Source organism: Aedes albopictus, chromosome 3 (genome assembly GCF_035046485.1).
Source record: "Aedes albopictus strain Foshan chromosome 3, AalbF5, whole genome shotgun sequence".
NCBI classification, from domain to species: Eukaryota; Metazoa; Arthropoda; class Insecta; order Diptera; family Culicidae; genus Aedes; species Aedes albopictus.
Window position 1 is genome coordinate 200,991,382 of NC_085138.1, and position 23,810 is coordinate 201,015,191.

At 47.3% G+C, this 23,810-nt stretch overlaps 2 protein-coding genes across 3 annotated transcripts; one reads left to right on the forward strand and one right to left on the reverse strand.

Annotated features, from left to right (window-relative positions):
- Positions 1-1,189: 1,189 nt before the first annotated feature.
- Positions 1,190-22,210, forward strand: LOC115261492 (ATP-binding cassette sub-family F member 2-like). Of its 2 annotated transcripts, none has more exons than XM_062858516.1 (4): positions 1,190-1,338; positions 1,701-1,849; positions 19,132-20,711; positions 21,397-22,210. In XM_062858516.1, exons 2-4 carry the CDS (start codon positions 1,726-1,728, stop codon positions 21,508-21,510), a joined length of 1,818 nt encoding a protein of 605 aa, XP_062714500.1. In that variant the 5' UTR covers positions 1,190-1,338; positions 1,701-1,725; the 3' UTR covers positions 21,511-22,210. The 2 variants fall into 2 exon arrangements, with proteins under 2 accessions (XP_062714500.1, XP_062714499.1); XM_062858515.1 differs by having other exon boundaries at positions 1,275-1,430.
- Positions 13,233-14,808, reverse strand: LOC134291150 (uncharacterized protein K02A2.6-like). The gene has a single exon (XM_062858517.1). The coding sequence runs from the start codon at positions 14,790-14,792 to the stop codon at positions 13,473-13,475; it is 1,320 nt and encodes a 439-aa protein (XP_062714501.1). The 5' UTR covers positions 14,793-14,808; the 3' UTR covers positions 13,233-13,472.
- Positions 22,211-23,810: the final 1,600 nt, after the last annotated feature.

Here is a 23,810-nt window from a genome sequence, read left to right on the forward strand (position 1 = left end):
TAAAATTAGATTAAAATTGAATTCAAATTAAATTAAAATTTTATTCAAATTTTATTAGTATTTTATTAAAGTTTCATTAAAATTTTATTAAAATTTTATTTAAATTTTATTACAATTTTATTATAATTTTATTAAAGTTTTATTAAAATTAAAAAAATGAAAATTTTATTAAAATTTAATTGAAATTTAATTAAAATTTTATTTAAATTTTCTTTAAATTTTATTAGATTTATTAAAATTTTATTAAAAATTTGTTAAAATTTCAATAAAATTTAATAAAAATTTTATTAAAATTTGATTAAAATTTATTTAAAATTAAATAAAAATTAAATGAAAAATAAATCAAATTAAAATTACAGTCGAACCTCCATGAGTCGATGTTCCTTGACTCGATATCGACTCATGGAGGTAATTTTTTTCATACTGAAAAATAATTTCTGGGTTACTATGATGGTCCCCCTAAAAAGCCTCCCAAAGGATTTTTGTTCCACTACTCGATATTTCCTTGAGTCGATGGTCCCTTAAATATCGACTCATGGAGGTTTTACTGTAAAATGACTCACCGACACGATGAGGCCAAACTTAACGGAATCGGACACTGTTTTGCAGATGACTGGTTCCGGCAACGGTACGACGAGAACGAACCGGACTTATTGGCCAGTAGCAGCGGCGAGGAACTGACGGGTTGGACGACGGAACAACTGAAATGGTTCTTACCAGGTTGTTACGGTTTTAACTAATTGAAACGCGCAATTTTTATCATTTTCCCGACCGACGAACGCTGCCGCAATCAACAAAGTTATTTTTTTAACTGCCGCTCAGGCAACTGTCAACAATGCGCGAAAGAATCGAACACTGAGCATAATTTCGGGGTTATGATTTATGCTCTCCAGAAATTTTCGATGAGCAACATATCTAACAAATGCCTAACAGTGTCGAACGCCTAACTTCCTCCGTGCTGGGTATGGCTGGAAAAAAATTTACTCATTTTTTGAGCTGTTCCAGTTTAGCTCAATTTTGTGTGAATTTTCTGACCGTGATAGCTCAGTTTTGTGTGAATCTTACTCATTTTAGAGTAACATTTTCTTAGCGTGCGGTAGAATGTGTCAACATCGTCTTTAGAGAAAAACGCCTAAATTGAGGCAATTTGTTTTTAAAGTCCAACTTAAGAATCCACCTCCGCCCATTCCGTGTTGAAACGAACCAAGCGTCACCCGTGACGGTCCCGCCTGCAAGACGACCCTCCCATCTGTCACCTGCGGAACATGCGGACTCTCTGACGCGCTCCTTGCTCCAAAAGTCTTTTCATCTTGTCAAGCAAAAAGAGAAAATTTGCAGGTTCGTGGAAATTTCATTAAATTGCAATTTTTTGTTGTTTTCTGGCGTCAAAAACGACGAAATTTTATCCTGCGCCTAGATTCCGTCGAAAGGTAACGAAAGAAAGTGATTTCAAATCGATCAGCGCCCGGAAAATGCATTGAAGTGCGATGGAAAATTACCTGCGAAATTTCATTGTTCGATGCGCTCCCTACCCTTACATGCACGCGATGCATCTTCCTTCAGTGCGCTTTCCAAAGGGGGAGAAAAAAAAAGAAGAGTCAAATGCGGAAATAGAACAGCTGGCTTTCGATCAGCATCAGTCAGAACAGTGGTGTTGCAATTGCAATAAAAATAATTCCGCGCTTTTGTTGTCATTGCAGTGTTTTAGCAACAAAATCAACAACGATGGCACCCGACAAGAAGCAGAAAGGCCGCAACAAGAAGATTACGCTGGTGCAGAGCGCCAAGAAGGATGAAAAGCCAGCGAATGGCACTGCCAATGGGTCGTCTGTTGAAATGACCGAAGAAGGTAAGTGGCTAACTGTTTAGTTATCCATTGCAAAGAAAAATGAAACCAGTGATGTTTGGTGGCCTATCGCCACATAATCATGTAACCGAGTGAGTCATCGAGGGCGACCTTGAATAATTTACCTGGAGGATGAATTAGCTTCTCTGTAACTAGAAAGTACCCAGATCTTTTCCAGGAAACAGATTTTTAATGCTCAATAAAGGGGTTTATGGGATACAAAAACGTTGATAAGTATCCTTGACCGAACAGAATATATGGCGCTGTCCATAAACTACGTAGACCCATTTTTGACCATCTCAAAACCCTTTCATAGAAATTGTCTACCTTTTAAGCGTTTGAAGTGAGACATTCTGTAATTTACTGAACTTATTTTATTATTTACCTATAAAATAAACCAGTCGAAAGAACTTTGAAATCTTTTTAGATTCAGCACCATCAAATTTAGTTTATTCAATATTTTTCCAGTCTTAGAATATTATGTTATTGGTTGATCAACTTCACCCCGATTCAAAGCTTCCGAATTTTGATATTTGAACATTGTTAAGAAAATGTTGCAGTTTCACATAAGAATTTCGTTCACGGAACTTGATGCAGGTCCCTTCAGTACATGTTTAAAAAAAATATTTCTTTGGAATCATATGCATTACAATTTATTGAAAAAATAGATGAAAAATGATTTACTTATACTTCGGTAATGTTTTACCGAAAACTCAACGGTTAAGTTTGTTTTACAGTAAAATTTCAGTAAAGTTTGCAACTTTTACCGAACTTTGTTAGAGTTTGACAGATAAACGATAAGATTTTACCGAAATTTGGTATTTTTTTACAGAATTTCGTTACCCGTTACCAAACGCTCAGCAGTTGAGATTTCGGTAAAAATTACTGAAGGATACTCAAGTGACCATACTGCTGGGTTGTGGGGGTTGCGTATGTGGGGTGCATATATTGACAAGCATATGGATCGTTAGGGCTCAGTAGGAGCGGGGAATGGATCTACGATTGCTGAATTGCGATTATACCTACTGGCATAGTCGTGGTTTAACAGTGGTGGCGCCGATTTTGGCTTGTGTTCGGCCTAGGTGGTTTGTTTAGGCGGTGCGGGTAGGTCTGTATGTACTTCGTACGTGCAGTGCATACGGCTTCAGCATTGTGGTTACTTGGGTAGTGTAGGATAATTGGGTTTGGGACTGAGGAGGTCGTCATTGATTCTGCCGACACCATTGAGTGCTCATCACCAGGGTGCTAGGACGCCATCTTTAAGAATCCAACATGTTGTATGTAAACATTTGTGTATCCACAAAGGATTCCATTGTGGATACACGATAGATCTTGGCTCCTGTCAGATGCATTAGGTAGGATTAGGGCTGCCACATACGTGGTGCTCATTGTTGGCGGTTGTGTTGGTGACGATTTCTTCAGCTTTATAATCTCATTTATGCCACGCACAAACTTTGGGAAGAGGGACTGCTTTGTAATGCAAGAGAGGGATTTAAACTCTGCGTTACGGGTTGGGTGAGGTCATGCAGATAGAAGCAACCCAGGTGACCGTGCGGCTCGGGTCGTGATGGATGCATGAGTGCAGTGTGTGTGTGGGGTGCGCTCCCTGTGGGTGCAGTTGAGTCGGGGTTGTAGTGGAAAGAGACCCTTCTCTACCCTAGATCGGTTTCGGTTGTACGGGCGGGGTAGTGTTTGTCTCATTTGTGACGTGTTGTGCGTGATTTGCGGCCCGAGCTGCGTGGTTACTTGGGAAGTATTGTGCTCTGCAATCTAGATTTTGGTTTTAAGGTGAAGCTATGGCTGGGCTGTGCCTCGGATTTGTTGGGCGCAGGTCGAGAGAGCTGGTGGCGGTTTTTTTTTTTTTTTTCCTTCTAAACCATAGGGGGATAATCTGCTCAACAGACACCCTAACAGAAGGTTAGGGTAGTGTAGGTCTGACAGGCCGTCTTCTACAACAAAAGTAAAATCCAGGACTACTCTCTCCTCGTACCCACTAAACCATTCCTATGGTCGCCAAACCCTACGTCTCTCCGGAACCACCAAGAAGGTATTGCTTCAGAGAGGGGCTAGTGCACATCGCACCCACAAGGTTAGCTGCGTAGCCTGCAGCAACGAACATCGATGACTCGCTTTGGAGAGTCCATCACGGTAGCATGCTGGCGCTTAGCCAGTTTCCCGAGTGGTCCTCGCCACTCCCTTTGTCCTCGGAAGGCGGGCAGGGTCAACCCCGCCCGCGCCCTACTGCTGAGCGGACATCAAGAACTGATGCCCACGTGCAACCCGATCTGACCTGCCCGCAAAGGAAGGGTATCACTACCCTTCAGGCCCTATCAGATGCACCCGTAGGTTGCAGACAGCAGGATCTCACCTACCCCGACCCTTGCCGGGGACCCCTTTCCAACCGCGGGCTCGGATCCAACCCAGTAGACCGACGCCACGACAGCACCGCTACCGGGACTTCCTCTCCGCGGCCACTTAATCGTTGTAAGGGTCGATCTCGACCGCAGGGCACCGGTATGACCTACGAAGCCGACTCCGAACCCCTGGACCACCTCTTGTACTGCATCTGGACTAGCCATTCTCCGAGTCCACGCGCCACCTCCTCTGTAGCTCCCAGACGATGTGGGTAATAGCCGTTGAAACGGCGTTCCAGCCAAACTCATCCCTACACATCCTCTGGACCAAGTTGTCCGGAGTTGTGTCCTCCCCGCATGTGGCAAGCATGCGGTCACGCATTGTGCGAAAACGCGGGCACACGAACAAAACGTGTTCCGCCGTTTCCTCTAAACCATTGCACACTGGGCATTCTGGAGAATCCGCATGCCCGAAACGGTGTAGATACTGTCGGAAGCAACCATGACCTGTAAGGACCTGCGTCAGGTGGAATGAAACTTCCCCATGGCGCCTATTAATCCAACTATCTACCCTCGGTATCAACCTATAGGTCCACCTTCCTTTGGTGGAACTGTCCCACGCGCGCTGCCATTTGACCATAGAGGCCATCCTGACAGTCCTGCGTATGCCTCTTGTGCCGCGCATTTCGAAGCACTCCATGTCCTCACTGATAAGAATGCTGATAGGCACCATACCAGTAATGACGCAGAGAGCGTCGTGTGACACGGTACGGTACGCGCTCGCAACCCTCAGGCACATAAGCCTGTAAGTACTTTCCAGCTTCCGTCGGTAGCATTTAGTACTTAGCGCGGTGCCCCACGCCGGGCCGCCATACCTAAGTATGGATGTAGCAACACTAGCCAGAAGCTTGCGCTTACTGGCGTACACCGCAGAGCTATTGGACATCATCCGGGACAGTGCCGCAATAGCTGTGGAGGCTCTTTTACAGGCATAATCGACGTGGCTACCGAAGGTAAGCTTATCGTCGATCATCACGCCCAAGTGTTTGACGGAGCGCTTTGACAGGATAGTACAGTCTCCTACACTGATCTCCGTCTGCTGCTCCGACTTCAGGTTGTTAACAACCGTCACCTCTGTCTTGTGGTGAGCCAGCTCCAGTTTCCTGGACCGCATCCACGCCTCCACAACTTTGATCGAGTGGTTGGTAGTCAACTTTACCTCCTCGATCGTTTCACCGTAGACTTCGAGCGTAATGTCGTCGGCAAATCCGACAATCACCACTCCCACTGGATACTCTAACCTCAACACCTCGTCGTACATGACATTCCATAACACCGGACCCAGGATGGAACCTTGCGGGACTCCTGAGGTTATGTGAAAGCACTTCCGACCCACCTCCGTGTCGTAGACTAGTACACGATTCTGAAAGTAACTTCCGAGAATCTTGTACAGGTACTCCGGTATCCCCAGACGCAAGAGCGCATCGGCAATAGCAGACCAGCTGGCGCTATTAAACGCATTCCTTACATCCAGAGTCACTACCGCGCAAAAGCGAATTCCCCTCCTCTTAGGCTCGAGTGCTTTCTCGGCAGTTTTTGTAACCGACAAGATAGCGTCTACGGTGGACCTCCCCTTCCGGAAGCCGTACTGGTTACTCGAAAGGCCATTTTCGCCCTCGGTGAACCGCAACATTCTATTGAGGATGATCTTTTCGAGCACCTTCCCCGCCGTGTCAATCAAGCATATTGGTCTATATGCCGACGGGTCTCCGGGTGGTTTCCCCGCCTTTGGAAATAGTACCAGGCTCTGCCTCTTCCAAGCTTCTGGGAAAACTCCCTCGTCCAGGCATTTCTGCATAGCAGACCTGAACATCTCGGGAGCCTCTGCAATAGCTACTTTTAAGGCCAGGTTCGGAACTCCGTCCGGACCTGGGGCCTTACCTACGCTAAGGGACTTAGCTATCCCCGCAAGTTCCACATCGGTGACCCTCTCCTCATCGCCAGCCCCAGTCCCCGGCTGTCCTACGAAAGGAGGCCAAGGACTAGGATCATGACGCGGAAAAAGTCCTCCAATGATCCCCTCCAACATCTCTGGAGATTGCTCTGTAGGAGCCATCACACCTCTCGTCTTGGCCATAACGATCCTGTAGGCGTCACCCCACGGGTTCGTATTGGCACTCTGACAGAGACCCTCAAAGCAGGCCTTTTTGCTTGCTCTTATCTCGGTCTTAAGCGCGGCTTTTGCAGCGGCGAACACCACCCGCCGTTCGTTTCGCTCTTCCTCTGATCGTGCTCGCTGCATCCGCCGCCTAGCCCGTAGGCAGGCGCGGCGCAGGTCCGCAATCGCGTCGGTCCACCAGTAAGCCGGTGGCCTCCCATTTCTAGGGTGGACTCGCCTAGGCATGGTCGCATCACACGCACGTGAGAGCACCGCTACCAGCTCGTCGCCGTCTAAACCGATTAAGTTTCGCTCACGGCGGAGCGCCTCCCTAAATACCCCTTCGTCGAAGTATGATGTCTTCCACCTGCGAGGGCTTGGCCTTGACCTAGCCGCCTCTTCTTCTATCCGCTGTCTGCTGTTATTGTAGTCGATACTGTAGCGAACCGCCAGGTGGTCGCTGTGAGTGTAGCCATCATCTACTCTCCAGTTCGAACTACTTGTTAGGCCAGGACTACAAAAGGTCACGTCAATAATTGACTCCGCTCCGTTTCGACTAAAGGTACTCTTGGTACCGACATTAGCCAAGTCGACATCTAAGATGGCCAGTGTTTCTAGCAGGATCTGACCCCGCTGGTTCGTGAACCGGCTTCCCCATTCCACGGCCCAGGCATTAAAGTCGCCCGCTATTACCACCGGCCTTCGCCCTGTTAGCACGGTCGTTAAGCGGTCCAGCATTTGCGTGAACTGCTCGATCGGCCACCGCGGAGGCGCATAACAGCTACAGAAGAAGACCCCGTTTACTTTGGCGACCACGAAGCCCTCATAGGTAGTAGACACCAACTCCTGAACGGGGTATTTACCCGTCGTCCATATCGCCGCCATTTTTCTGGTCTCATCCGCGACCCAGTTGCCGTTGCCGGCGGGTACTCGGTATGGGTCCGATATGATGGCGATATCCGTCTCCCACTCAGAAACTGCCTGACAAAGCAGTTGCTGAGCCGCATCACAGTGGTTCAGGTTCAGCTGCGTTACCTGCACTGTGATTTGTTGTTCACTGCGGCTTTCTTGAAGGCCGGGCACCTTGGACCACCCATCGGATGTCTGTTGTTCGAGGATTTCCCGGTACAGATCATGCAGATGGGCGGACTCGTGCAGCTTTGGGCCTTATGACCTTCAGCGCCGCATCGCCTGCACAGTTTGCGCCTGTCGGGGCCTTTGCAGTCCCACGACTTGTGTCCTGGTTCCAGACACCTGAAGCAAACCTCTGGTGGCTCGTGGAATGTCAGGTGACATACACACCAACCCACCTTTATGCTCCCTACTTTAACGGACTTTTTGACGTCCGCCACAGGTAGCTGAACCAAAGCTATCTGTGTCCCTGCTGGCCCTTTCCGTAGCTTAACGGCTGCGGCGGCCACCTGCACATCGCACTGTTGCCGCAGTGCCGTGACGAGCTCTTCCACTTCGGTGATCTCATCGATGTCCTTGACCTTCAGAGTCGCCTCATGTGTCAGAGCCCTCACCTGCACACCCTCACCAAGGACCTCTTCTGCCAGCCTCTTATAGGCGGCGCCCTTGTGCTCCTTCTGGCGCTTCAGCTCCAGGATCATCTCGCCCGTACGAGTACGTCTAATACTGCGTACGTCGGCTCCAAGACCCTCAAGCTTGGCGTCGCTTCGCATCATCTTCAAGACGTCCGAGTACTTGGACTGTTCCGTCTTGATGACGATAGCGTCGCCTTTCTCGCGCTTGGCACCTGCCCTCCTACGCCTTGGCTTGGTGTCCTGCGCTACTACCTGCGGATTCGCCTTCTTCTTCCTCTTCCGCTCTACCTTCGTCCAAGGGGGGTCCACCCCTTGGATCGCCCTACTCTGTGGCTGTTGAGGGCCCACTAGCGGTCGCAACCCCTTGTTCCCATCGTTCCGGGACGGGCCAGCCTTTTCAGGCCCACCCTTCCCAGCTTTCCGGGAACCCTGGCTGGGGTCCGACCTTCCGGCATTATTACCGACTTTCGGGGTAATGATTCGCCTGGCCTTGCGGGCACCGCCAGACAGCTCCTCGCCTGACGGTTGCCTCGCCCGCTTCTGCGATTGCTTGCCCCGTTTGTCGCGAGCAGTCGCTTCCGCCTTATTCGGACTTCCTGCGAAGGAGAAGGCCTCCGTTTGGGTAAACTTCGGCACCTTCTCATTTGCAGGCTCCGCTGCTGCAGCAGTCAGCAACGCGAGTGCCGCGTGCTCCTGCTTGGCATCGTCGATCGACGCCCTAAGTCGAAGCAAGGCCGTTTTCAGGTCCTTGCTTATATTCGACTTAGTGGACGCAAAGTCGATGATTTTGCCAAGCTGCTGCTCAGCCACCTCTATTGCGGACCGTCCTTTGGATCCTCGGTTGACGGCCCTCAACAACCACGCTCCGTCCATAACCTCCACCGGCTGGCTTGCCGGGAAGTGGACTGGAGCACCCACGCTTGAGCTGCGTACGCAACTCCCAGCGCCTATCTCCTCACTTCTCCTTGTCGGAGATCTCATCAACCCGCTTCTTGCGAAGGGGTTGATCCCACCACTACTACCTGCTACACTTGATTTCTGTATTGGTTTGTTACTCATATTTTATTCCCACGAGTCGCACGAGAAAGAATGTCCACCACGCCAGAGCTCTGCATTAACGCGGTAAGGGACAGCTTACTGTGGGGGGTGCCCAGGTGCCCCACAGGCTCCGTTAAAGATCGAGCATCTTTTTCACCTCCTCGATCACTCATTCCTCGGCACGGGTCGCTTGACACCTTGGTGGTGGCGGTTTGTGCTGGAGGGTTTGCTCGATTGGTTATTCACTGGTGGTGGCCAGTCGATCGACTGTTCACGCAGCCTGTCATTTGGTTCTTGGGGTTTGTGCTCTTGAGGTTCGGGGCGTTGCTTCATTGTATCTTCACTTTAATACTAATAATCCTTGTTTGATTAACTGACTATTATTCCAGGCGCTTAACTCATTCTATTTCATAGATTGCCAGATTTGAGGGTAATGGTTCAATAGGGTGTTAGCAATCAGAGTGGATTAGAACGAGTTGGCGCCTACAATACACTAACACCAGGGTGGCCACCCAGTCGGGAAAACCGGGAAAAGCTCGGGAATTCGAAACCACCGGGAAAAAGTCGGGAAAACCTCGGGAATTGTTGCTAGTCACCGGGAATTTCCAAAATTCTAAATTTTGTACAGTCTTCAGAATCATAAGTACGGGAATTTGTGGGAAATGCAGTTAACAACTGTTGAACTTATAATAACATAGTGGGTGAACTGGCATAAAAACCATTCTTGGAAATTAATATCTTATCGTCGATTCATGACAAGTAAAGTTAATCATAGTGATGTTACCTAACATCACAATTTGAACAATTTTAAGGATAGTCTAAGGAACATTCTGGTGGAAATACTGGTTGAGACACATACAAAAATTTATAGATTCATATGACACTTGTGCATTTCAGGATGTACATGTTCCAGAAAACATCATGCGTCCTATAAAAGTTTTATAAAACAAAACAAAAATTATAACTTCTTTCTAAAAAAAATATGCTTGTACAATCTCTAGGAGAATACTTGATATAGCCTTTGTCCTTTGAGCGAAAAGTCATTGAGAAAATTTGGATAGGATGCTGATAAAATTTTGAATGAATGAATGAATTGCAAGAAGAAATTCAAATGAAAATTATGAAAACCTAGATGAGTAATTCTGGTGAAAACATTCTTACAATTTAAAAATAGTTAGTGAAAAACATTTGAAAGAATATTTATGAGTGTGTTTTTGGAGGCAACGTCAAAATGCCGCTTTTTCATTTGGTTCGGCCGCGAGCGCGTCGTCGTCGTCGCCTATTTCACAGTGCTCGTCTTCGTACAGGGCAGTTTAGTGTGTTTTTGGAGGTAACGTCGAAATGCCGCTTTGAGTTTTTGGAGGCAAAGTGTACAGGCCGCGTTTTCATTCGGATCGTCCGTCGTCGTCGTCTATTTGACTGACTTTGTATTTGACGTACCCGTGTGTAGTTGTAGCGGTTCAGTGTGATTTCGGAGAAGAGGCCAATTAGTGGAAAATGCTGTAGCACATACGCACTGGACACTTCGAAGGATGTTAATTGGTGAGCTCTTTCCATTTTATCATAACAATAATAATAATAATAATAATTAATGCTAAAGGATTTATACAATTCTGCTCAGGTTTTTGTGTATTTATCTAACAAATATTGAAAAGTTCGTCACGTCATGTGTCGGCGCTAGTTCCAAATGCACATTTAGTTGATAATAAATGATTTCCTTTCATTTTTTGCATGAACACAACAATTTGAATGGTTCTTCATCTTCGGTGTCGACATTTGTTATATTTTAGTCCAAATGAATAAATGTTTTGACTCAAATAAAGGTTGCATGAATTTCTGGAAAAAGAGAGGGTCGGTAAAAGATAGACGGCGAACCATGCGGTAAGATCTTTCTGATTTATTTATCACGTGTTATTTTGTTAATACTTGTGAATTGATCGCGTTCAGCATTGTCTCGCGCGGAAACGCAAACTACAGATGCGTCGGTGTTTAGCATTGTGTTCTCCTTAGTTGCGAATTAACAACTTATGTAGGGTGAGTTTTGAGGCACAAAAGATCGCGTTCGTCGTCCAAGGTTTAGAAGGGTATTTCTTCGCGAGCGCATTATTAATCGCGAATCAAAACATTACACTCGTTTACCCCGACAAAATCCTCAACACATCTCCATTTCCCCTGTCCAAACTCCTAGTGATTTCTCGTAGTAACGCAGAGAATTCCTCGGTTATTGGCCTAAGCGAGAATCACGTCATCACTTCCTTCCCTATCCTCAATTGACCTGCATTCGGACGCGGCCGGCGCTGGTATTGCTTATTGAAAAGTATTGGGATTCCAGCATTTACACAATGAAGAGAAAGCTAATCCCAAGCATCATCTGTTGGTTCTTTGTGTAAATGCAGTTGTCCTTGCAATAACAGAGGAGCAACCGCGGGCGGTCAATCATGCTCATGCTCATGCTCATGCTCATGCTCATGCTCATGCTCAACATTTGAAAGAATATTTAAAGGGATTTTTAATATCTGATGGAATTCCTCAAAGCACGCCTAGTGTAGTTCATAAAAGTATTTCTAATATTTTGTTTGAAAGATTTCTGTTGTTTTTCATGAAGTGCTTTGATGTACTCATCTGTTGAACTGAATGTTCGGAGAAAGCCGGAGTAAGTTATCGGAAAAATCCCTTTTTGGCGAAGCTTTAGCATAAGTGCCTGCTAAAACTCTTGGTTCAGCAAATTCTCCAGAATTTGAAATATTCGTAGTTTCTAGTTAAACTACCAATTGAAATTCTCGCGGGAGTTTCAGTGAGTATTCAAAAGCATCTGGAGCAATATAGTTGTATGATTTATGGAAATAAAAAATCCCAAATAATGAATCTGCCTCTAAATTTTGGGGGAAATAATTTCTCAAAAACAAATCTTTCAGGAATTCCTAGAGAAATTCTTGACATATCTGAAAATGTGATCAAAAATTAAATCTCTGAGAACTTCATATTGCAATCGCTGAGGAAATAACTGAAAGCTAGACGTTTATCGGACAAAATCTAAGATTTCTTTGATCTCTCAAATTTCTCCTAGAATTAACCATTTCAGCCTAAGTAACCTGCCTGACTTTCTGTAGTAGCCATTTATGCTACCTTAAAGTTCGCCACTGGTTTTTTATCAAATTATCTTAAAAATGACCATCACAAGTACTACACGGAAGATTTCCCTAAAAATCGTTTCCAAAATTCTTTCACGATAAATCTTTCCAGATATTCCGCCAGAAGTCCATCCAGAATATTTTTTTTTCTGGGCATTCTGTTATTCCCTATTAGTTTCCCAAACGAACTTACTAAGATTTTTTTTTGGACTATTACTAAGAAATCCACTTATTAGATTCGTAAATCCTATAATCATAGTGTATTCTCTGAGAATTGCGACACCCCCCCCCCCCCCCCCCCCAGGGTTATCCTTTTTATTTTTATTTGCTTAAACAACTGCATAATTTGTACTAGTTGGTCATCTTAAAATTTAAATTTAAGAATCTTTAATGAAGATGTCGTAGCTTCAATGCCCATCATTGGATACGAGACAATCAACACATGACTTAGCTAAATATTAAGTAAATCAGTTGTAAACTTATTTTCAAGTTCATATGAATACTATGTAAAACCCAAGGATTTGAAAATATTCAATATTAATTCTCTTAAATTTTTCTTAGTAAGTTACGTTTAATTTTCACTGTAAATCATTCTATTTTAGAATCGGGAAAAATTTCAAAAAGCTATCGGGAAACCCGGGAAAAACTCAGGAATTTTATTTGCCGCTCAGAGTGGCCACCCTGTAACACTAACACACATACACCAATACTTACACGCACACATGCACCTACAACTAGCTGTAAAAGACCAGTGGGCGGGACAATGGTGCCTACCCAACAGTTGTAGGTGGGGTGTTTGGCTTAGCCACATGACTTGGTCCGGCAAGCCCATAAACATCAATTGGTAGACGTATTGCCTAGTGAAAAGACAACGCAGATGGGCGAAAGCCAGGGGATGCGTTGATAATAACAGAATAGCAGAAGTAGGTATGGCAATGACTGATTCTTACCTAGTAGGGGTACTACAAGACCACGTGGACAATTCGATTAAAGGGATATTTTTCTGGGGTGACTGACGAGTTGGAGAGGGTAGAAGTTTCCGTTTGTTATAATTGACAAAAGAAACAATCGAGCGCTTTTTCTTTCTTTTGCACCGCGGAACTCCCCGATGGTCGTTCTATTAACTCGTCCCTACATCAGGGAATTAAAACGCGCACATCACAATTAAAATAACTAATTTATTGCGACACGCTAAAAGGTACAAAACGAACTATGTGGGACGTAAACAAACTGATACAAACTATGTACAAACAATACTACGACAACCACATTAAAAGTATTCATTGATGCGCATCTCCAGCATCACACAGTGACAGCTATGCTGCCGAGTGCGAGCCCAGCGGCGTGCGCAGTACCGGTTGGTACGGCGCGATAGGGTTGTCCTCAACATCTCCCCTCTTAATAGAGGTGGTAGGGGTCGAACCTGACTGGCGGTCTTCGAGTCCGTGAAGAACGCCTAGGGAGATCTACCACCGGTTCAACTTCGACAGCGGATTCGAATTCGGTAGATGTTGACGTTGTACCTGACGATGATATGGACGGAGTCGCCGGGGCCTCGTGCCGTGGCGTAGACGACGCACGGGCCGGCGGAGAACCTAGCAGGGTAGGCTCTGGACTGGAGACTGGTCCCAACGTAGGTGACGATGCAGAGGCGCTCGGGACAAGCGACGGTGTCGGCGTGCCTGATAGTCGACTTGGGAGATTCCAGGCACCCAACAGGATGTCGAGCGGCAACGAATGCTGGCTGGAGGCGGCCTGCCTGACGGGTTGCTTCGGTGTCGTGCCAGCAGCTTGGCGACTCCGGAGCTGATTGATATGGGAGCGCAGCATTCGGTGATCTTCAACCCACACGTTGTACATAACGTCTCCGATTTTCTCGACGACTGTGCCGGGAACCCATTTCCAACCGTTTCGGCCGTAGAGCTTGGCGTAGACGGTGTCGTTCCGGCAGAACGATCTCGGTTTCTTGTCGTCGGACGGTTGCACTGGTGTACGTACCGGTGGAGGACGCAGAAGCTCGAGACACGTACGGATTTTGCGCCCGAACATGACCTCGGATGGCGACTTCTGGTCAGGTAGCGCCCGGTTGGGCGTGCTTCGGTACGTCAGCAAGAAGATGTCCAGTGCTTGCTGTATCGATCCTCTCCCCTCTCGAATCTTCTTCACGGCCCGCTTGAAGGTGTCCACGAATCGCTCCGCTTGGCCATTCGACTGTGGATGGAACGGGGCCGTCGTGAGGTGCTCGATGCCGTTGGAGGCGCAGAAATCGGCGAACTCGGCGCTCGTGAACTGGGTACCGTTGTCGCTGACTAGTGTTACGGGCATACCCAGCCGAGCAAACAACCCACGGAGAATGGTAATCGTCACCGCTGAGGTGATTCGGGTCGTTTGGATGATCTCTGGCCACTTGGAGAAGGCGTCGACGGCGATCAAATAGTACTCGCCTTCGATCGGGCCGGCGTAGTCGACGTGGACGCGCTGCCAGGGAGCGGTCGGCTTGGGCCACGGCACCGGTGGAGAGTGAGGAGGCGATCTGGCTACGGACGCACACTGTTGGCATGCCTTGACGAAGTTGACGATGTCGGCATCCAAGCTGGGCCAGTACACGTAGCTTCGGGCGAGGGCTTTCATACGCTGCATGCCGGGATGACCACGATGAAGCTGTTCGAGGCATCGCTTGCGGAGCAGCGACGGGATGACGAGCCGTTCGGCAAACATGATGCACCCATCTACCACCGAGAGTTTGGATTCGGGCCAACCGTGTTGGATGTGGTGGTAGACTTTCCGGAGCAGCGGGTCTGCTTGGGTGCTTTGCGCGACGGCTCTGAAATTGAGAGGCAACACTTTAACTGTATTAGTTACAACTGACCTGAGATCCTCTTCCAGGTTGAGGCTCGCGATGACGTAGTCCTCTTCGGGTTTGACGTGCTGGTTGATCAACCGGGAAAGCAGGTCCGCATTGCCGAACTTGTGGGTGGGCACGTACTCAATCTCGAAATCGTAGAGAAGCAGATGAAGGGCGAAACGTTGCAACCGGTTTGCCGTGTAGACCGGTATTCCCTTCTTGGAGCCGAAGATCCGGAGCAGAGGTTGGTGGTCGGTTTGCAGCCGGAAGTGCCGTCCGAAGAGCATCTTATGAAACTTCGTTACGGCGAAAATAATGGCCAAACCCTCGCGGTCCGGCTGGCTGTAGCCCTGCTCTGCCTTCGTGAGTGCCCTTGACGCGTGCTGCACGACCTTGATGGTGCCGTCGGGGAACTTGTGGCTGATGGTCGCCCCAAGCCCAACGGATGACGCGTCGGCAGAAACGATGATCTCCCGCTTCGGATCGTAGTGAGTGAGCAGCAGATCCGAGGAGAGAATCTTCTTGAAGTGCTCGAACGCTTTCTGGCACTCCGGGGTCCACTGGAACTTCGCTTCAGCCTTCAGCAGATTGTCGAGCGGGTAGCGAAGCTTTCGCATGTTGGGGACGAACTTGCCATAATAGTTGATGGCCCCCAGGAAGGACCGCACTCCGGATACATCGGTAGGCGGCGGTAGCTTGGTAATCGCCTCGATTTTGGCCGGATCCGGACGTAGCCCGCGACTGTCGACAACATGACCCACGTACTGCACTTGCTGCTTACGGAACGTGCACTTTTCGGGTCGGATGGTGAAGCCGAAATCCTGGATTCGCTTCAGGGCAGCCCGCAAATTGCGATCGTGCTCCTCTTCAGTCCGACCTCCGATGATGACATCGTCAAGATATCCGGAAGTGCACTCCAGACCGGCTAGCATGGTATCGGTGATCTGCTGGAATGCCCCAGGTGCGACTTTCACACCCGGCGGGAGGCGGTTGTAGGAATAGAGGCCACGATGCGTATTTATGGTGAGCAACTTACGGCACTGCTCGTCAACTTCCACCTGCAAGAAGGCGTCGGACAAATCGATCTGGCTGAAGTACTTACAGTTAGCCAGCTTGGCGAAGATGTCGTCGGACAGTGGAAGTGGGTACTGATTTGGTTGGAGAGCAGCATTCAACCCCGTGGAATAGTCTCCGCAAATTCGGATGGTGCCATTGGCTTTGCGGACGACGACGATCGGAGCTGCCCACTCCGAATATTCGACCGGAGTGATGATATTCAGCTTCTCCAGCCGGTCGAGCTCTTGGTCCACGGCGTCGTACATCGCGTACGCAACCGGACGCTTCGGGCAGAATACGGGTCGAACACCTTCTTTCAGCTCCAACTTCACTTTCGTTTTGCTGCACAAGCCGAGCTGCTCGCTGAAAACGTTGGGGAAAGACGACTTGAGTGCAGCGGTCGTCGTAGGAGAACCCGACACGTGGCAACAGAAACTGTCCATGGGCACGGACCAGAGATTAAAGACGTCCACCAGATCCGCACCGAGTAGATGGAGTTTGTTCTCGGTGACACGGATCAACGCACGCTGTGTGCTTTCGCCGATGGTGACGTCGCACTCGAATTCCCCATCGAGTGACAAGATGTTGCCGGACGCTGTCTTCGCTTTCACCGTTGAGGCCGATAGTGCAGGGCTGCCAAGCTTCTTCCAACTTTCCCTGCTGATTACGGTGATATCCGAGGCGGTGTCGAGTTGCAGCCGGATGTCCGTTCCGGATAGGCCAACGGAGACAAATCTGCGCCGTTGCTGCACGCTGCACACGTCGACAACCACCACCTTGGTCGAGACTCCTTTCTTCTTATTCTTGCTTCCGGGTCTTCGGTACTTTGCACTTTCACAATAGCCTTCACGGTGTCCAACTTGGCCACAGTCGGAACACTTATGCTTCCTGTAGCTGCAATCCCGGGCGTAGTGTAATGCACCGCAGAGCCAACACGCGTAGCTTGGTCTCTGGACGGCGTCACTGGAAAAACGTCTTGGAGACTCCCGGTCATGCTTACCGAACCGCTTCCCACCAAACTTCCTCACCGTTTGTACTTCGCTGTACGGGGCCTGAGATTCAATCATCGCGCTGTCGTGCTTCAGATTGAATAAGCGCTGGCACTCTTCGGAGAGCTGCTCCAACGTGACGTCGTTGTTGTCCTCGATTTTCGTGAGGAGACGAGTGCGAATCTCGACGTCGTTCTCCGATTTCAGGCCACACACGTACACTAAGCACTTGAACTGCTCCTCGGTGAGTTTCCCCAGTTCAAACTCCACGCAAGCCTTGTTCACCCTGCACGCGAACGCCACATGATCCTCAGTGGGGTTCTTCGCGATCTGCAGGCATCGGTATCTACGGCTGATAACCGACTCTTTCGCTCCAAACAGGCTCTTGAGCTTGACAACTGTCTGTGCGAAACTAAACTCCTTTGGAAGTTTCGGGAGAATATAGCTCACGTACCGTTCATGCTCCGATAAACCCAATTTTCGCATAAGCAGGCGAACTTTTGCCTCGTCGTCCAACCTTGCAGCATCCTTCTCGAAAAGGTCGTCGTATCGAGAGTACCAGGCCGCGAAAGTAGCGTTGCTTTCGGCCTCATACCGGAATTCCTTGATATTGCTGGCCAAGGAGTCAAGGATCTGTTCCGGGTTCGGTGGTACTTGTACATTAATCGACGACGAAATGCTGCGAAAAAGCTGCTTTCTGTCGTCGTCGGACTGCTGCTGCAGCTTAATCACCTGAGCCATGATTTGTTGGTGTTGCATCTGGCTCTGGGTTATCGATTGCTGCATGATATGCATAAGTTGCATGAAAACATCGGTACTAACCTGTGGCGCTTGCGTTTGATGGGGTGGGAAGGTTGGGAACTGCTGCTGCTGCTGAGCCGAAGAAACTGGAATGAACGGCTGCTGCTGCTGGTGTGTCGTCATAACGGGCACAAAAATCTGCTGCTGCTGCTGCTGCTGCGGGTGGACCGTCGTCGTCGTCGACGTCGCGGGGATAATCGGCTGATTTAATTGCCGTTGATTATACACTCCCGCGGGGTCAACACCATTTTGCCCGTCACGATCACTACCACCGTCGGCCATCGCACTCCACTTTCGCTTCTTCCGCGCGGGTGACGAAATGTTGGGTGAGTTTTTGTCGACGGAAAAACTACCCTCACTCGCGAATACTCGTCGCCACTTTTGCACCGCGGAACTCCCCGATGGTCGTTCTATTAACTCGTCCCTACATCAGGGAATTAAAACGCGCACATCACAATTAAAATAACTAATTTATTGCGACACGCTAAAAGGTACAAAACGAACTATGTGGGACGTAAACAAACTGATACAAACTATGTACAAACAATACTACGACAACCACATTAAAAGTATTCATTGATGCGCATCTCCAGCATCACACAGTGACAGCTATGCTGCCGAGTGCGAGCCCAGCGGCGTGCGCAGTACCGGTTGGTACGGCGCGATAGGGTTGTCCTCAACACTTTCTATGACTTGCTTGGCATTTTGTGGATTTTTGTTTTTTTTTTATTGGTTTTGGAAAGTATGCGATTCACTGCCTTAAAATTATTTTGCATCTGAATAGCATTGATATTGTCAAGTCTGTACCAACACCCTAATCCCACACCAGAATATCCTTTCCCTATCCCATGGCGTTTGTGTGGTCATCAAAGACTATTCAGTCATCAGCCCTCCTTATCATCGGCTTTGGACTGACTTGCGCTCTCATTACCCCACCAAATGCCGCAAAATGAAAATGATATTGAACTAGGATTCCAATACGTTTGTCCTTAACAAATAATAAAACAATAATTTTGATAAGTGTAAAAGGGATTGGGTTCACCATATGTGAATTAAATCAATGCAAGCCTAACTTTACCAAACACCGTATGTAACATATGTAAACAAAAAAGAGATTTTCATATGAGACGCTGAATTTTGTTAAGAACTACTTGTATCACTTACCTTTGGGGATGATTTGTGAAAAGTTACCCGGATTTTTCACGTTTCTGAATAGCTCAATATATGATTTGCTATGAGAACAGCGAACATCGCCTTCAATTTTCTCCGCTCGTGGATTTTGTTAGATACGGTATTGGATAAAGTTAGGCTTGCATGGTCTTTCTTCATATAACTAATGTACGCTTTGTTTGAAATCTATTTACAGAGGCACTTTGTGCTAAACTCGATGAGGAGGCAAGAATCAACGCAGAGGCGAGATCCTGCACCGGTTCCTTGGCCGTGCATCCGCGGTCACGTGACATAAAGATTGCCAACTTTTCGATCACTTTCTTCGGTTGTGAAATGTTGCAAGACACGATGCTTGAGTTGAACTGTGGCCGTCGCTACGGTCTTCTCGGATCCAACGGATGCGGCAAATCTTCTCTTTTGGCAGTGCTTGGTAACCGCGAAGTCCCCATTCCGGATCACATCGATATTTTCCACTTGACCCGTGAAATTCCGGCCAGCTCCAAGAGCGCCCTCCAGTGCGTCATGGAAGTCGACGAGGAACGCATCAAGCTGGAAAAAATGGCCGACGAACTGGTCGAGCAGGATGACGATGAGTCCCAGGAACGGCTGATGGATATCTATGACCGCTTGGACGAAATGTCCGCCGATCAGGCAGAAGCAAAGGCTTCCCGCATTCTCCACGGTCTTGGCTTTGACAAAGAGATGCAACAGAAAGCGGCCAAAGACTTTTCCGGAGGATGGCGCATGAGAATTGCCCTGGCCAGGGCTCTTTTCGTGAAGCCCCATCTGCTCCTGCTGGACGAACCGACCAATCATTTGGATTTGGATGCTTGCGTCTGGTTGGAGGAGGAACTCAAGACCTACAAACGAATTCTGGTGATTATTTCCCACTCGCAAGATTTCCTTAACGGAGTCTGTACCAACATTGTTCACATGACCCAGAAACGACTCAAATACTACACGGGTAACTACGAGCAGTTCGTCAAGACTCGTCTGGAATTGTTGGAAAACCAAATGAAGCAGTACAACTGGGAACAGGACCAGATCGCCCATATGAAGAACTACATCGCTCGGTTTGGTCACGGTTCGGCCAAATTGGCCCGTCAGGCACAGTCCAAGGAAAAGACCCTAGCGAAAATGATGGCTCAAGGTTTGACGGAAAAGGCGACCGACGAAAAGCAGCTCAACTTCTGCTTCCCGTCCTGTGGAACCATTCCTCCGCCGGTTATTATGGTGCAAAACGTCAGCTTCCGATATAACGAGAAAACGCCTTACATCTACAAAAACCTTGAATTTGGTATCGACTTGGACACCAGGTTAGCCCTTGTTGGCCCCAATGGAGCGGGCAAGAGTACCCTGTTGAAACTCCTGTACGGAGACCTAGTGCCTACAGCGGGAATGATTCGCAAGAATTCTCATCTACGCATTGCCCGATATCATCAACACCTGCACGAGCTGCTTGACATGGACATGAGTCCCCTGGACTACATGTTGAAATCCTTCCCAGAAGTGGTCGAAAGGGAAGAAATGCGGAAAATTATCGGTCGCTACGGGTTGACCGGACGGCAACAGGTTTGCCCCATCCGGCAGCTATCCGACGGCCAACGGTGCCGAGTAGTGTTTGCCTATCTGGCCTGGAAGAAACCGCACCTGCTGCTACTGGATGAACCTACCAATCACTTGGATATGGAAACGATCGACGCGCTGGCTGAGGCCATCAACGATTTCGAAGGTGGCCTGGTGCTAGTTAGTCATGATTTCCGACTTATCAACCAGGTAGGTGCTACGTTCTAGGGTGTTGAGCAAGATTTCAAATGTTGAGTAAAATGGACAAAAAATGCGCTGTAGTAGGGTTTTGATTACGTCTGAATTGCATATTTATTTGCTTTGGAGTTGATCATCAGCTGATTTGAATTTCTGGAATGGATGGTGTGGCTTCGTGGTCGTGCGGCTAGTGTCACCAAGCATTTAGTCGCATCGTGCTAGGAGCGCGGGTTCGATTCCCGCCGCAGCTGTCAGGAAAAGTTTTCGGCTGTGCCACTGGGCGTTGCATGCTAGTCCGTTGTCTAGTGTCGTGCTTCCTTCAAAGAGCGTATAGCTCACTGGAAGTACTAAACGTGTCCGTGTCTTTTAAAGCCTTAGTTGCCCTCAGTCTTGGAATTGTCGTGGGTTCTCCCACTTTCTGGCCTGCGTTCCCACTGGAACTTAGCCTGCATTTCTCCAAATTAATGTTCTTTGAGCTCTTCAACATTTATTACCATTTAGTACACCTATGCACCGACCGTAACGGCAATCAAGCCGTCTAAATAGCGATCAAAAGCCTAATCCACTAGGCTAATGGCTATATTTTCCTTGTCAATCAGCTGTTCATCGTAGTACTGCTTCCACCTTTCCAGACCGGCTATATGGGTCACATTGAATATACCAAATAGTACTGATCACGTTTTCCATTTTTTTCCAGGTTGCTAACGAAATTTGGATTTGCGAACATGGAACCGTCACCAAATGGAAGGGTAACATTTTGGACTACAAGGAACATCTGAAGAAAAACATAGCTAAAGAGGCAGCTAAGTAAGAAGGCACACTGCGAGGGCGTCAAGTGATCAAAACCAATATTAGTAACCGAATAATAAATAATACAATTAAACTGCATAACAATATTCTAACTTATAAAGCTATAGACAAACAAATCTGCGTCTGCAAAGCACTCACTAAAAGTATTTAGCCAAAAACCCTGAAAAATAGTGATAATCAAACAATTAAATTGATCCACCCAAATTCCAACTCGAACAATGCCTATTACTTACTAAAAACACCTCCTCTTCTTAGCTCAAATGATTAGCGTAGGTAAAACGTAAAGACGTGCTCTAGGATCTGTAAAAAAGAACTTGTTGAAGGTATCTTATCAGTATATAATTGAATCAATATCTTAGAAAAAATACTTGGACAACATTTAACATAGAACTCTGTCTTATTTATTTGACTCAAAACACGTAGACTGATATTGGCTGACAAAAAGTATCGGTAAACGTATTCGCGTAATTCCCATTGGTAAGAAGAAGATGAAGCAGTAGCCAGTAGGTAGACGAGAGAGAACGAGAAACGGCACGGTCAGTGTGGCACCGTATTTTACGACGAGCAAATTTTTTCCTGCATAGACAAACAATTAATCGTGTTGTTTTGTTTTGCGCATTTTTGTTTTATTCCAAATCTAGAACGGGAAACTATCAATAAATTGAAGTATGCATGCATAGCCTCACAACATCTAGGCAAAACTATTTGGAGATTTTATTTATCCGAAATCCTGAGGTCTATTACCTATCGTGAGATCGCATTTGGAATGACGAATCAGTCGTATGACAATCATCCTAAAATCGAATGGCAATCTTCTCATTCGAGTAAGAGTCAACGAACATTTTTACGTATTGTATGTGGTAATTCCCTGTAATTCCGAACAAGAACGCAATGTATACTTTTTTTTAGAAACAATTTATTCGGGTAGGCTGTACGCGCAAGTGGCTGCGTTTTTCTTTTTTACTTCGCGTTGTTTTGAATATATGGCCGCCCGACTTGAGAAACGGCAGGTGGGGCTAGGCCTTTCGCAAATTTAGCCTCGGAAATGCCTGCAAATGATCTTTTGTTTAACATATTTCTCTTACCTGACAATGTAGCGTAGTTGTTTTGAACGATTTTACTGCACCTTGTCCAGCGCCAATTCCCGGTACCAGTGCCGAACTTCCATCAAAATCAAATGAGAAATCACTTCGGCACCCATCTTTGTGCTAACGAAGTGCACTCGTCTGCGTGTACGCAGGCTTGTCCGCATTGAGCGCATGAAAATTCTGCTCTTTGGATTTACACCAGCAAGCACATCATAAATTAAAAATCTTTTCACTTTATCAGATAGAAGAACCAAGAACAACCAAAGAACCAGGATATTTCAACATCCTTCTATCTGATCAAATGAAAAGCTTTTTAATTCACGATGTGCTTGATGGTGTAAATCCAAAGAGCAGAATTTTCATGCATAGTGCGGACAAGCCTGCGTGTACGGAAGTGTGTTTGGGAAATATGTGGCAAGTGATATTTTGATTGGTTTTGCTATGAGGTGCCGGGAATGGGCGCGGATTCCCAAGTCGTTTGAAACCCTATATACCGTCAGTGTACCAGTAGCCACTCATGATCAGTGAAGAGAATTGTCAGACAAAAGAGACACAAAACAAGCAACAAAAAAGTTGCGACGATTACTCTTTATCCCTACTGGTAACAGATGACATGATCTCGAATTTTTTTGTTGCAGACAAAACGGAAGCTGAATTTGTTGCGTACTTTTCAACTCGTGAATAATCAATTATTACCAACCCAAAGTCGAAACTGTTCGATGATAGAGCTTCACCAGAATTACAGTGTTTACCGACTCGAAGTTACCGTTCGTAAATCGCAATGCAAGGCTTAAAAATCTCTAAACTCGTGGTGTACGATGTTAATCCCATTATTTTCAAGTTGGGACAAACTTATGTCGCATGGGTTGGTTTGTCGCAACAAATACAGGTTGCGACATTGTCATTATTGTTGCGCGATGGTTGAATTTTGATTCACTGCTCATGACCCTGTGTACGAGTGTGGAGAGGGGGTCTTCCAACCCGTTCTCGCAGGCAAGTACAGGCAACATCCTTTCCTTCCGGTAACTCGCACCCCTTTTGGCAGTTCTTCTTGCACTGGTTTTGGACCCAGCACATCAGCGTGTCCCGAGATCATTTCAAACGACCGCATCATACCACCATCATCAAGCCAGCCATCTTCTGCAGTGGTTTCAACCCCGGGATGCACGCCTGCAAGCCTTATGGGAGCCCCTAATCCCCTCGTCACAGTCGA